This window comes from Eptatretus burgeri, chromosome 2 (assembly GCF_056783735.1).
Source record: "Eptatretus burgeri isolate ZD-2024b chromosome 2, Ebu_testis_v1, whole genome shotgun sequence".
Lineage (NCBI taxonomy): Eukaryota > Metazoa > Chordata > Myxini > Myxiniformes > Myxinidae > Eptatretus > Eptatretus burgeri.
The window spans coordinates 70,471,429-70,486,742 of NC_140962.1; the positions used below are offsets into that span (position 1 = coordinate 70,471,429).

Sequence of the window (15,314 nt, forward strand, 5' to 3'; positions counted from 1 at the left end):
CATCACTGCATGCAATGATACCAGTTCAGCATTTCCACCAACCTTGAGAAGTTCAGCATGGATGCCACAGATCCCTGGGGTTTCACCACCTTTCAACGGGTTCACCGCGGCCTGTTTCCACAAATGACGGCAGTTCACAGTTGATTGGAGGGTCAGCAATGGGGATAGTTATACCCCTAACATCCAACTCAACAGCCGGTGGGTTAGCCTGATACAGCCACTCAAAGTAATTGGCCCAGCGGGCCTTCACTTCAGATTCCTCTGTCAAGAGTCCACCACCCTTTGCTCTAACAGCAGCACACCAATGGATAAGCTTGGAGGAATGCAATACATGAATTCGTCTGTAAGCAGGATGAGAATCACTCATCCACTGGTGATGCTGTACCCCCTCACAGATTTCTCACACATAGGCTTCCTTGTCCACCCTCAGCACACGTCCAGTTTTACGCCTCAACTTCCTGAACAGCTCAGCTCTGCCATTGAGCTTGGCCCTGCGACTCTGGTCATTGGTATTCAGTGTCACTTGGGAGACAAAGTTCCTCTTCACCTGATCATGGGTTCCAAGACATCTGCCGGCAACATCAAATATGGTAGTCTTAAAGGCACTCCACAACTCTTCAGGATCCCCCACAGCACCCAGACCCCCCCAAATCTCCACTCAGCCTGTTCACAAACTCCTCAGATGCCCTCTTATCCCTGAGGTTATCTACATCCAGCCAAGGCTGGGATGGTAACATTCTGCTGGATTTAAGCTGCAACTTCAGAGGTGCTACAACAAGCCTGTAGTCGGTATTGAGAAATTGGGCACTCCGGTAGACCCTGCAGTTCTGAATCATCCTCCAGTGACCATCAAGAATCACAAAGTCGATCTCCTTTGCCACATCACCAGCGTTGGAATACCAAGTCCAGCGATCAACCACGGACTTGAGTGTGGTATGAAATGCCTCCTAAACAGTGAGATCACTCGCCTTGGTCACAGCATATAAAGAGACCAGGGGGACGACACCCAAGGAGTGACGTATGCTCATTGACTGGTGGTACCTCAATTATCATGCGAGTCAAGTTATTGGACACAGCTACAGCAACTCCTTGGGCATGGTAACCTTCAGAGCAAGCACATAGGTATGCAGTTCAACAATATGTAACGATATTACAATGTTATATTGTACTTTTAAAGAATTGTGACAGAGCAAGCATGTCTGCGAATTTGTCACATCAAGAAGAATATGCATCAACTATCTTTCAAGAAATGTTTTACAATGATGAAAGGCTTCTCGTGGAGCTTATACATTATTACATGGAGTATCAACGCATCAGTTTACTTTTACATCGATTTCTACTCGTGTGTTTCTCCTGGAGGAATTACAAGGACATTGGTAGATAACGGACAAACACTTATGGTATATGGGATTTGAACTTTGGTTTCTTACATCATAAGCCAGGAGTTCAGATGGGAACAGTAAAAAGCAACCCAAACATTTACAGCAATTGACAGTTCCATCACACTGTAGAGCAAGTTGATTAAACAAGTTATTAATGTGCAAAAAATACATTTCTCATTTAAGTCCGAGTTTGTCAATGGAAATACATGTGTGATGTATTTGTTAAACTTTACTCTTTTTCAGGGAAAAGAGAATCAAAGAAACTTCAAAGTGAGTACATTGTTGCGCATCATGTTAGGAGGATGTACATTGCCTACAGAAAGTCTACACCCCCTTTCGAATTTTTCATCTTTTGTTGCCTTACAGTCTGAAATTAAATTACATTAAATGAGACTTTTTCCACCGTTATTTACGCAATCATAACCCACAACTTCCAAGTGAAAAACAAATTCTATAAATTTCAGCAAATTAATTAAAAATACAAAACTGCAATATCTTAGTTCGATAAGTGTCCACCCCCCTCATAATAGCAGTTGTAAATTAGCTCAGGTGTAACAAATCACCTTTAAAATCACAAACCAAGTTAATTGGCCTCCTACTGTGTTAAATCGCAGTCATTCTGATTATTTCGGAATAAAATGAGCTGTTCCTGAAGGTTTCCCCCTGCTGGGTCGTGCATTTCACAGCAAATACTCAACCATGGAGACTCAAGGAGCTTTCAAAAGACCTCCAGGATAAAGTTGTGGAAAGGCACAGATCAAGGAATTGGTATAAAAATATTTCAAAGGTGTTGAATATCCCGTGAAGCACAGTCAATATAATCATTAAGAAGTGGAAGGCGTATGGTACCACCAAGAGCCAGCCTTGATCAGGCCGTCCCTCTAAACTAGATGACCAAGCAAGGAGGAGACTGATGAGAGAAGTCCACAAGAGGCAAATGACAACTTTCAAAGAGCTGCATGCCTTTATGGCAAAGACTGGTCACTGTGTGTATGTGACAACAATATCCCAAGCACTCCACAAGTCTGGCCTGTACAGTAAGGTGGCAAGAAGGAAGCCATTACTCAAAAAATCCAATCTTGAGTCCCGTTTGAGGTCTGCAAAAAAACCATCCCAGAGATACTGAAGCCATATGGCAAAGAGTTTTGTGATCTGACGAAACCAAGATGGAACTTGTTGGCCTAAATGCAAAATGTTATGTTTGGAGCAAACACAGCACATCACCCAAAGAACACCATCCCTACTGTGAAGCCTGATGGTGGAAGTATCGTGTTATGGGGATGTTTCTCATCAGCAGGGACTGGGGCACTTATCAGGATAGAAGGGAAAATGGATGGAGCAAAATACAGAAAAATCCCAGAGGAAAACCAGATGCACTCTGCAAGAAAACTGAAATTAGGACAAAAGTTCACCTTTCAGGATGACAATGACCCAAAGCACACAGCCAAAGCTACACTGGAGTGGCTAGGAACAAAAAGATAAACGTCCTTGAGTGGCCCAGTCAGAGCGACGACCGAAATCCAATCGAAAATCGGTTGCATGACTTGAAGATTGCTGTCCATCAACGCTCCCCACATAACTTCACTGAGCTTGTACAGTTTTATACAAAATAATGGGCAAATATATTGCCCAATCAAGGTGTGCAAAGTTGGTAGAGACCTATCCCAACAGACTCACAGCTGTAATTACTGCCAAAAGTGCTTCCACCAAGTATGAACTCAGGGGGTGGACACTTATCCAACCAAGATATTGTAGTTTTTGTATTTTTAATTGTTTTTTTTTTAATTTGTAGAATTTGTTTTTCACTTGGAAGTTATGAGTTACGATGTGTAAATAAAGGTGGAGAAAGTCTGATTTAATGCAAATTAATTGCAGACTATACGGCAACAATAGGTGTAAGGGGGTGTAGACTTTCTATAAGCACTGTATATGGGAATATAGGTAACAGGAAACACCTGTAGTGGGAAATTGACTCAGGTAAACCAAGTCATTTTAAGCCTCGCTAACTAAAGTAAAGAACATAGATTCCACCTTGACACAGACTTTCAGCCTGCATGGCCTTTTTGTTCGTCTTCCTGTTTTCTACTATCCTTGACAACAATGCGCAATTGTCATGATATACGTTAACCAAAAAGATCCACGATGAAAAAAGAAAATATACTTTTCAATTTTTTCATGAAACTCCAATCAGATTGTTTACCAAGCATGAAATTAGCGATTGTTGCAATATCATCACAGGCTGCAGCTGGTTCATCACGACACCATTGAGGATGCCTCTCGGGAACTTCGAGACCTAAGCAAGGAAAGGAACATTCGTCCCCTCTCTACTCTGCCCATGTTTAACGTGCGACTCAACCGACCTGCGGGTCGTCTAAGCCAGTCTGATCCTGTCCCACTCATCCCATCTGAGCAGTAAGCTATTTTCCCTTCCTGTGTTTGTGTGCGTGTCAATGTGCAGGTGGGTGAGGAGGGGTGTGGTGAGAGAGTAATGGAAGGATAGTTATTTCCTTCTTCTTTCTTTAAAAAACTCATTTTCTGTAATGTAGACACCACCCTCAAGCTGGGAACAGTGGATGTTTTTGAAATTCAATTTATGGATTTCACAGACGTTTCATTTCGTAAAAACCGGATTCAAAACGATATTGAGTCATTTTTAGTTAACGCTGATGTTGCCCATGGACAAAATAGGAATTTACGATTTGCAGCATCACAGATTGTGGATATCTAATAATTAAAAGAAAAGTTTCAGGGATCTTCACTGTTTGTATGATAGGAAAGGAAATTACATAAGATTGGACAAATGCTTCATAAATGGTTGACTATTCAGCTGACAATCAAACTTGTATCAACTTTTCATGGAAGTCCTCATGTATTGACTTGTGGAAAAACAACTGAGGGTAACAAACCAGACTTACAACCTCCCAGCCAGACATCCTTCCATTCACAGCCACTCTTTCCTTCCTATCATTCATTAAGCCATTGATTCAAGATTCATTTTGCAATGGATGATGGTGACAAGAAAGCCTGGAGGAAACAGAAAGGAATTATGGAGATGGACTTTGTGAAATTCATGTACACTAAGGTATACCATGCCTAGTGTTTGCTTAATGGTTATGGTGGTGGGCTTGGGATCCTAGGATCCTGAGTTCAAAATACCCCTTGGCTGTTGAATTAATACCAGGTGGGGTTGACTCTGCCTGTCATCCTTCTGAGGTTGGAAAAATGAGTGCCAGCTTGCTGGTATCCTGTGTTGGAGTAGTGGTCTGTCAAGGATTGTGCCCAAGAGCCAAGTAGACTGCATAGTCAGCACCAATGCTCTGCACAGAGTATGGTCCTAGTGGATGGATGGTACCACTGTATGCCCCAAACAAATGAGTTCAAGGTAAAAGCAAATGGAAAGCCAAATGGATACAGGTGGGTCCTTTTGACTGAGTGGGCTGTGTTGTGTTGTAATCAGCAGCTAAGATGCAATTATTTCATTTTTCTTATTAACAATTTGTTTTATTTATTCATTTATACAATTATGTTATTTTAATTTGAATCAAGATTTGAAATATATATATATATATATATGGAAGTGCCTGCCACCTGGCTTATTAAAATTCCCTTTGTGATTCTTCTTCTTAGTGAATCCTGTATTTGCATCCTACAGGTCACCTCCAGGAAAGGAATCTCTGACATTGGGCCCTTCTTCCAAATCAACTGCCCAACCAGGACCCTGATCTCAAGTAAGTGCAGTGAATTATTTTCTGAAATAAAAATGAACATGTTTTGATATTATTGTTTATACCAACGATCACATATTTGTTGTTGCTGCAGTGTCAGAGTTCTTTCTATCAACGCAGCCTCCCCCCCCCCCATCACGCACCCTCCCAATGCCTCCTCCCCTATCCCTAACTGTGTGACCCTCAAACATCTGCAGCATCTGCTCCAACCTGACAGAACTGTCAATCCAGACAGCTGCTGATAAACTGGACATCATCTGTTTAAAATAATCCTTCCACCCACAAGACATCCAGAATTCCTTAGTCTCTTTCCCTGGCTATTGTCTCCTCAGATTTGATTGGCCTGAACCCAACCCTGGTGGCAGAGTTGCACTTTACATCAATAACTCAATTCCTCACTGGCCGTGCACTGATCGTACAGCTCCCAACCCCCAGGAGAATCTTTGGCTATGACTTCCCCTCCGCTCCCATCTCTTGTTTGTCTGTGTGTCTTTTAACCACTCATGCCAACCCACTCTTTCTCATACGTGGTGATTTAAATTCTCACCATGCAACTTGGCTGGGTGTTGGTAGCTCTCTCACTAGCCATGGCATTTCAACAAAGGACTTCTATGACTCCATGGGACTCACTCGATCTGTGAACTTTCCAACCTGGATTTCTCCCAATGCCAAATCCTCCCTTCTGCACTTGGTGATGATTATAAACTTTGCGGCAAATGCTTCCTGCTCTTCCATACTCCAATTAGTTCACATAATCATATGTTTGTGAGAGTCAGAATCTCTCTGCCCATTCTCAGAGAGCTCCTCGGTGCTGGTGAGCATAGCAGTTCATTCAGGCAGATTGGCTGGTCCTGCAAGCCCCTATATTGCTTTAGGACTGGTCTCCAATATATTCTGCCCATGATGTCAACTCAGCCTCAGAATTCTTCCACAGAAACCTGCTCTCTCTCTCTCTTATGCACAGATCCATTTCATTTCATCTTCAGTTATCCCACCCATGGTACACTGATGCCTGTGGTGAGGCAGTTGCTCTGTAAAATTCCCTCCTCTTCCTGGAAGGCAAACTAGAATCAAGGCGCTCTCAGCTCATTCCACAAAGTTTGCAACAAGTGTATGTCCACTCTCAAGAGACCCAGAAAAACAAAAAACACATGTCCAACCTCCAGAATGAACTTTCAAACTGGTATCCCTCCTCTAAAACCTGGTTGCATTTTGTTAAGTCTGTCTCTGGTGGATGCTCCCCTTCCCTCTCTTCAAATGGCATGACAGCTGACTCCACTCATGAGAAGGCTGAATGGCACAATTCTGTGTTTACCTCCAAATCCTGTGTCCCCCACCCATTGCTCTCTATACTCACCCTCCCCAGTCATACCCAACTACTGCTCCTGGATTCTGTGTCTTTTGTACCTGAGAAGGTGGAGAATTGCCTGTCAACTCTCGACTCTGATTCTACCACTGGCATCAGCTCAAGTGTCCTAAAAATCTGCTCTGCCGCTCTTGCACATCCTCTTCCTATTCTTTCCACACAATCATTTATACTTGATAATCTTTCATCTGCTTGGAAGTCTGCCAATATCAATGTATTACACAAACATGGTGCAAAAACAGATCCCCTTGACTTCAAACCAATCAGCTTACTTCCAATCATCAGCAAGGTCATGGAATCCATCATCATAGTTGATTATTATGAAATCATTCCTTTTCTCCAACAACCTCAACCCAGATCACCAATTCAGATTCATTTGTCAATGACAATACATGTGTAATGTGTTTGTTAAACTTTACTCTTTTTCAGGGAAAAGAGAATCAAATAAACTCCAAAGTGAGTACATTGTTAGGGATCATGTTAAGAGGATGTACGGTGCCTACAGAAAGTCTACACCCCCTTTCAAAATTTTCATCTTTTGTTGCCTTACAGTCATCCGCAACATCACCAGGTTAAAATATACAGTATATGGAAGTATATATCCCCTTTACTGCTCCAAACTGACAGAACTCTCAATCCAGACAGCTGCTGATAAACTGAGCATCATCTGTTTAACAGAATCCTTCCTCAATAAATACCTTCCTTCCACATTTCAGCAAATTATGCAAATTATCAAGGTAGAGAGGTCATGCTACCTTGTACATGCTGCTTCTCCTCTCCCAACAATGGATGGAAGCCCTCATTGTCAGATTATGAGATCAGGGCCATCTCTATGGCCATATCTTGTGCTTTTGATACAGTCTGGCATCTAGGCTTACCCTACAAACTCTCTCCCAATGGCATCCAAGGCCAACTCCACACATGGCTTACTGACTTACTCTACTCTCATAACCACCACGCGGCTCTCAACAGAATCCTCTCATCTCCTCTCCCTGTCAAGGCTGGAGTGCCGCAAGGCAGTGTTCTGGGCCCCCATCCTATTCCTAATCTTCATCAATGACCTTTTTTTCTGGAAAATCCTCTTATCTCCTTGCTGATGACTCCATCCTCTGTTGTGACATCCCTCATCCTTCAGATGGGGATACAGCAGTATATTCCCTCTTTTCAGACCTTGATAGAATTATAAGCTGGTCAATCACTTCTAATATGTCCATGAATCCTGACAAATCTCACAATCTCTCTCACTCCGTCTCCCCCTCTCTGTCTCCGAAAGGAATGCCTGTTGACCTGTCTGATCTACTTTCTTCGCAATTCCCTTGAAGACATTCGCTTACTCAAACTCCTGGGTCTCACTATTAGTCATGATCTTTCTTGGGCAAACCACATTACTCAATTGGCCTCGAAAGCCAGTTGCCCACTGGGCATCCTCCATCGTGCAAAATTCTTCCTTGGCACACCTAAATGCTTTTTCCACCAACAAGGCCTTAATCCACAGCTGGATGGAGTGCTGCTGTCCCCTGTGGACTGGTACCCTGCCTCACACCTTGCTAAGCTTGATATCATGGAAACCAAGGCATTCAATGTCATTGGAATCTCCTAAGATGAAGCTGAGTCGATGGGCCGATTACATTTCCATCGCAAACATGTCGGAAGTCTCTCTGCTTTCTACCTGGTTTCTGGTCTTGCACCCTTTGTTATTTCTGTGCTTTATCCCACCCCTCCCCTCCATGTGTCTGCAGTGTGCACATGATCCACCAGCAATGACATTCTTGAGAAACTCTCAAAACCCATAATCAATACTTACTTCCTCTCCTTAGTTCCCCCCGCATCCCCCCCCCCCAATGTGGACCCACCTTACATATTCTCTGAAATGTCATTCTTCCCTCCGGGCCTTCAAGACAGCTGTTCACCACCATTTCAGATCAACCCTCATCCAATGCCATGATCTTTTCAACCATCGTTAACCCCAGCTTCCCTCAATTGCCCACATCTTCCATATATTTACAGTTTTTTTCATCCTGAGAGGTTGCTTCTGTATCCATCTTGTTCACCCTGTGCATCTTCCCCTTCCCTTTATTCCTCCCCACATCCCTTATTTGTTCTGGTTTCCTTCCATTTGTCCCTCAACCCTGCTGTTAGCGTTTCCCATTTCCCTTTCTACTGTTCCTTTTGTTCTGTTGCATCCAGGCAATGGCACCCCAACCAGCATATTGTTGGTTGCCTGCCTTTAAGACAATTTCATAATCACATAACTTTAACAATGATGGAAAATAAACATCAGATCAGATCTACACATCTTCGTTTTTTTTCAATTCAATCCGTTTTCAGCCTCTGACTGATGGTTGTGTAATTGCTTTGAGCACAGCTGCTGTGCTGCTGATGCAATGCCCCCCATGTAGGTCAGAGCAGAAATGTGGAGTTTCACCATGATAGCTCACCTACTCTTCACAAAGGACACCGTGCGATGATTAACATCCATCAACTAATGACGGCAGACGGACGCCAAGTTTAACGTCCACCTGAGGGACGGCACACACATCGATGCCTCGCCGTGCCTTTGAGACACCAGGACAGTTTATAGCTGCGGTGAGATTCAAACCCATGCTCGATGACTCTGACGTGAGTGTACCTACCTCAATGCTATCCTGCCAGCAAGCTCTATTTACAGCTATCATTTGTTGGGGTTTTAATCTGCTAAAACTGGAAGTGATTACCTCCGGCACCAAAGGTGAAGGAGGTTATGTTTTCACCCCTTTCTGTCTGTTTGTTTGTTTGTCTGTTTTTTTTTGTGTACAGGATATCTCAAAAAGTTGTGGACGGATCAAATGAAATTTTGTGGCCAGGTTCGGTGTGCGACAAGGTCGAACTGATTAGATTTTGGTGAAGATCCGGATCCAGGATCCGACAACTAGAATTTATAAAGTGATTCTTCACCATTAAGAGATAGGGCGAAACTGATATATAGCACGATATCTCAAAAATGTATTGGGCCCGATATGTTGTCGTTGATCTATGTGGCGGAGGTATGCGCTCTACCTAGTGTCCTTGTTTTGAATTGTTACACATAAGGCCGGAAGTACATGCGTGAGCAGTGAATGCACAACATATCCAAATTGCTTTTGTCACTCTCATCACACTGAGACAATGCTACAAATCATGTTTGTCATTGTCATGGCAGGTTCAATGAACAACAGTGATCTGATGACTTCAAGCACAAGCAAAGAAACTCATTCAAAGAGTAGACTTTGGTGGATGCATTGAAGAGCTTTTGTTCTGATTTTTTTTTTCCTCAGTTATTTTAAAAGGAAAAAGCTTATTTGAAATCAATTTCACATTTCTGATGATCAATGAAACAAATGAAGATACTGTATAGCTATTTGCAAATGATGCATTTCTATTTTAAGTGGAGAATAGAAAAACAGTTTTGTCGTGACATAAGCAATCGATTGAATTCTTATAATTAATTAGGGGCGAAGAACAACCTGAATCTTGTCCTTGTTACCTAAAGATGTTAACTAAAGGAAATAAATGTTTTATTGAATGGATTTCAAGCAAATATTTAATTCTCAACAACCGTTTTGTTAAAATTAATTGATGTGCACACGCTGCCTTCCACCGAGGGTCGCTGTACACCACCTTGAGTGCTTGCACAAAGGATTTGTCAAAGAAAGATGGGGATTAAACAAAGGAAAGTTAACCAAAAAAAACAACATTTAATCAAAAAACACAGAGACTACAGCCATCCAATGGAGAAATAGCCTAAAATTTATTCTCAAGCTAAATTTTGAGGCGTTCAACACAAAAGCAGGAGGGGAAAGTCGAGTTAATTTAAAATTGCGGTATTCTAGGATGGGATTTAGATAACGCGTCTGGCTAGAAACAGCAGTGAGTTCCATGGCACAGGATCTATTATACAAATACAAAATAGTACACACTGCTTCATCTCTTACCCAAAAGTCTGTCTTGAGGTCGAGTTCTCATGAGCTTAAATTACAAGAAGCAAATGGCAATGGTCCCAGACAAGAGGAAATGAAACACAGACAAACACAAGTGGACTTGAGGATTGCTGTGACATGGGTGCCGCAGATGATGCGGATACGAATTGCTCTAATTGCTTGGCCCAAGGTGTCAAAGTCCACTGCATCTGACCGCCATAGTAACGATCATTTTTTTAATGCAAGGCGCCATGCATTTGAAAATCAAAAAAAATTTCAAGTTTGTCCTCTACATTTTCCCCAAAACCTACGTAAAAAAAAAAAAGATTAGATAGCACCTTTAATCGGATGTTACAGACCTTTAAGGAGATCTACACGAGGTGGTCTGAGGCTATAACAATCAGTTCACGTGCAAATTGTTTGGAAAAGTATGTTGTTGACAAAAAAATCTTAATTTTTGCCTTCATGATTCATACACTGTATGATAGAACCTTTTCAATTATTGCTCTCACATGGCCTTTTGGCCACTTTGGGAGTAAAGGTGAAGTAAACAAAATACAGTCCACAACCAATCTTTTCAGGCCAACATTCAGACTTATGAGCCGAAATCTCTGCTTCTGTTCATTCATATTCACCCTTCATATCCTCCAGACATTTTCCTTTCAGTAAGCTTCCTGTATGCTGCCGATACTTTTTCCACTGAAAATATGGAAAATAACAAGGCAGAGAGAAAGGGCAGTACAAAACGATGAATGAATGTCAACACCATGATGTTGAGTGCATTGCTGTGTTCTCCAAATAGTCGAGACGTGTACCCGAGGAGATGTTGAGTGGCTCGGAAAATCAAAACGACACCATGCACAAGGATGGGTAGGTGAGCAGGACGAAATTTTGAGGGCCTCTTGGAAAGCAATGGGAGAAATGCCCAGTGGGAAGGGGGTTGAGGGGCAGGGGGATGGTGGGAGGGTGTCTGGTTCAAACGAAGCAGACTGGACCAATGTCCAAGCTAAACTCTTGGTCTGGACCTCCAATGTCCATAATTGCCACATCAACAATAGGCAAATATGAGGTCTTCTTGGTGTGGTATTCAAGCACCGTCTTCTCCCAATTGCCTGTGTGCCTCTGTGGAGCAAGGGAAAACAGAAGATGCCAAATAAGACATTAAATGGTACTTTGTGAAGCATCCCACACATCATCTAAAATCAAAACACAATACTTTTATTGCTTTAACAAACAATATGCTTGAATTGCGGAAGGTCTTTTACACTCTAGTAATTGTGAGTAAATGATTGGGTAATTGACACTTACATTCCATTGAAGGCTAGCAACATGACAAAGCTCAAATGCTGAATTTTAAACTAAACATATAGATACAGTCGACAAAATATCAAAAGCTCTTGAGCAACAAATTCCCAGCCGTACCGTGCAACCATCCTCGAGTGCCTTGTATGTAAAGCGGTTGTTCCCTTCAGCGAGGATTTCCACATCATTGGAGCCCTGCAATATCAGAGCCTTTTTGAGGTTCCCTCTCTCGGCATCCATGTAGGCAATGCTGTTTTTGCAGTGGTACGTGATGTTTTGTGAAGCCTCAGTGGAAAGGAGCCGTAAGAAGGTAATCTGGATTGTTGCAGTGTTTGGTAACAGGCTCTCATCTCCGTAATCAAACTGTATTCACAAGGAAAAAACACTGGTAAGTATGTATTATGAGCATGCACATCTTCCAAAAGTGTCTGAGAAGACTGAAATAATTAAAAGCATTTTTGCCTTTTTTACTTGGTTTGAGTTCATTACTTAAAATAAGGGCAACATAAGTTATTACATGACACTCACATGTATTCCACCGCTCATGTGCTCTCCGAACCAGACGTGCTTGTGTTTCTTGCCGTCATTCTCTTTCCATGCCTGCTTGCGAGGCAGGCTGGACTGTGTTGGGTACACACACGTCTCGCCAAATTCCATATTGCAGAATACCTTAATGGCATCAAGTGTGCAGCCCTGGTTCGGGTCAATCCAGAAGTCTCCTTTAAGGTGAAAGGTGGTTGTGAGGAGGAAAACGGGTCAGGCAAAGTCAAAGTTGGAGCATGATGTTCTCCGTTGGGAAAAAACGAGTTGTATGAAGAATTTGTCATAATAATTGGACATTATCTCAGGAAATAAAGTCCAAAAAACTTCATAAGTCTTGATAATTTTGATGCTTCTCATAATATTAACTTTTGGACCTAGAGTATGCTTCCTTTTTCCGATTGAATTTTTGGTTTAAACTCACCGCTCTTCCAGCTGGGATGGGTCAGTTTGAGGTCACGACAGGTACGGACAGGGTTCTTTCGGCTGCCTTCTGGATTGCGGATGCTTTCAATCTGGTTGCTCAAGGTCTTTAGTGTGGCATCCACCTCTGCATCGTGCTGCCTGAGTTCATGAGTTGCCTGATCTGATCGGAAGTACCTCATTGGATCGGGAGCTTTCTCTGTTTGCCCAACGCCTGCAATGGCTGACAGGTCAATTCCAGGGCCTGGTGGACCAGGAGGTCCTGCCTGGCCTGGGGGACCAGCAGGACCCTGGAAGAAAAAAAATCAAAAGGCAGAAAAGAAGAAATATGAATCCTGTCAAAATTGTCTAGGAAGGCTTGATTCAAAATCCATCATAACATGAAATGTGCTCCAATAGCAAGCAGCTTTTATTACGAGGTCATTTTTATCATGGAATAAAGCTTGCGGGATACTCACAGACGGGCCTATGTCTCCTGTGCGCCCGCGTGGCCCTGGTGGACCAATGGGACCAGGAATTCCATTATTTCCATCCTTGCCTGGAGGTCCGGTAGGTCCAGGAGAACCCTTACACAGAAATAAACAATATGTTTTGTAGTTAGGTTTACTGTAAGGTCTTTTGTGCAATTATAAGGATCATACAGTTCCAGTTCAAAGTACTTGGATGTGCCCACCTCACTCCTCCAAAAATAAAGTTATGTGAAGCAGATTAATTGTGTCTGCATGTTGTCAGTTCATTGAAACATTGTAAAACAAGTTGATGTGTTTGTACATATTCATATATTCACTGTTGTGATACTTATTCATGTGATTAAAATAGGTAATGTGTGGCCTGCCTGTGCTGCCCATCTACTTACTTCTGCTCTCTATTGTTATTTTCTATCATCATTTTCATTCTGTACCCACGTGCCTATCTCAATATACTCTCTTATCCACCATCGATTTTCATTCCATCATCAACCCTCTTCATTCATCCCACTGTAATTTCTCGACTGTCTTGACCACACGGATTCTCTTGCAACCATGTGAGAGAGGTCCATTCCCCATAACCACTGTCCCACCCTGTCTACCCCCAATCCCTTTGGAATATCTATTATCAGCAATGTCGTTTTTCCTGCCCATTTACTGCCCTCTCAACTTTGATAAGTCTGTGTACAAGGGCCACTGTACCAACTTTGACTCTCTCCCATCCTCCCACCCAAGCCCTCTTTCTCGAATCTGTGATGACTTCAACTGACATTATAATTTTGCGTGCAGTCAGTCCTCAAAACACAGTCTTCGGTATTGCAGCAAAATCAATTTCTCTGTCTCGTCCCATAATGCTTTCGACAAACAACATCCTACACCTTGTGAACTTAGAGCAAGTGGGACATGGTATTTCAATTTGTATCCAGAAAACTCATATTTTGTGACTTATGCAACCTGATGGACAATTTCCATTCTACTTTTCATTTTTTTTTCTTCCTAAAGAACTCATAACAATTATAATCATTTATTGTATAATGTATACTATAAGGGAGCCATTTGTCTGTGTCATAATTTTTTCTCAGAGATGGCTGAAAAGATCTTTGTCAAACTTTCAGAAGTTCATATTTGAGTTTGAAGGAGTGTTTTAGGCAAAAAAAAAAAAAATATATATATATATATAGAGAGAATTTTTAAAAGAAAAACTTCGTTTTTTCTATTTTTCTTTTATTTTATTTGCTCTTTAGTGCTAAAGCCTTTGTAGCTATGCGAAAGGTAATATTAAATGATCCCTGACCACATTCCTTAGGAGGTGGAGGGAAGTATTTTAGGCCCCCACAAAAACATAGACTGAACAATACCAGGCAACGCCGGGTACTCCTGCGAGTAACAGATATTTCTAACGCATTAAATTAATATTAAAAGCATGTAATTAATGACCATTTAATAGTAAATGACACACACACACACACACACACACACACACACACACACACACACTTTTTCCCCTCATTTTTTAACAGAAGTGGCAATGTAATGGATTACTAAAGAATGTAATCAGTGCATTTTTTGGATGATCCATATGCTGATATCTCAGAAAGACTGTTTCAAATATACTCAGAATTCCTCATGTCACCTCGAAACACCTGAAGGTACATGAGTTTGACATACTGAACGATTATTGCACAAGGTAATTACATAACATGGAAACTTACAATCAGATGTTCTGCACATCCCTCGGACCAAAAAAGGCACTTGGAATGAATGCCTGAACTTGTGGGATTTCGCCTTCAACGCCTTCAACAATTACATTATAAATTGTTCATGTTCGATTTGTCTTTTCATTTCGAAGCACAATCTCAAAGTGCTTTAAAATAAAATAAAAAAGAGGTAAGAAAAGTATAACTTAACAGAAAATAAAGTGTGAAAAGTTTGGATTTTTGGAGAGATGTAAAAATCATAACTTATGAGGCTGTTTGAGATTTAAAAGGCAGAGAGTTCAACCATTTGAGCATACATGAAGAATAGTGACAATGAGGTTGGAAACTGGAAAGCAGATGTTAGGTGGTGATCCCCAAGTTTCACTATCTTGAATTTAAGCCTTGAGATGATGAATGATGGCCCAAAGACCACAATTTCTTCACAACGATTTGACTCCGGTAAGTATATGTAAGTGG

The 15,314-nt window shown here is 41.8% G+C and overlaps 2 protein-coding genes across 6 annotated transcripts in view; one reads left to right on the forward strand and one right to left on the reverse strand.

Moving 5' to 3' along the window:
• The window catches only part of LOC147032265 (epsilon-sarcoglycan-like), a 51,975-nt gene extending 41,957 nt beyond the window's left edge, over positions 1-10,018 (forward strand). For both annotated transcript variants that reach the window (XM_085869697.1, XM_085869698.1), the window contains 4 exons: positions 1,626-1,652; positions 3,621-3,794; positions 5,035-5,110; positions 9,652-10,018. In XM_085869697.1, the coding sequence (XP_085725823.1) occupies positions 1,626-1,652; positions 3,621-3,794; positions 5,035-5,104 (271 nt within the window). In that variant the 3' untranslated portion in view covers positions 5,105-5,110; positions 9,652-10,018. The remainder of the gene's footprint in view (positions 1-1,625; positions 1,653-3,620; positions 3,795-5,034; positions 5,111-9,651) is intronic.
• Positions 10,019-10,171: 153 nt separating this feature from the next.
• LOC147032266 (uncharacterized) overlaps positions 10,172-15,314 on the reverse strand; it is a 243,837-nt gene continuing 238,694 nt past the window's right edge. For all 4 annotated transcript variants that reach the window (XM_085869687.1, XM_085869689.1, XM_085869686.1 and 1 more), the window contains 5 exons: positions 13,132-13,239; positions 12,675-12,963; positions 12,239-12,429; positions 11,831-12,073; positions 10,172-11,530 (listed from right to left, as the gene is read on the reverse strand). In XM_085869687.1, the coding sequence (XP_085725813.1) occupies positions 11,384-11,530; positions 11,831-12,073; positions 12,239-12,429; positions 12,675-12,963; positions 13,132-13,239 (978 nt within the window). In that variant the 3' untranslated portion in view covers positions 10,172-11,383. The remainder of the gene's footprint in view (positions 11,531-11,830; positions 12,074-12,238; positions 12,430-12,674; positions 12,964-13,131; positions 13,240-15,314) is intronic.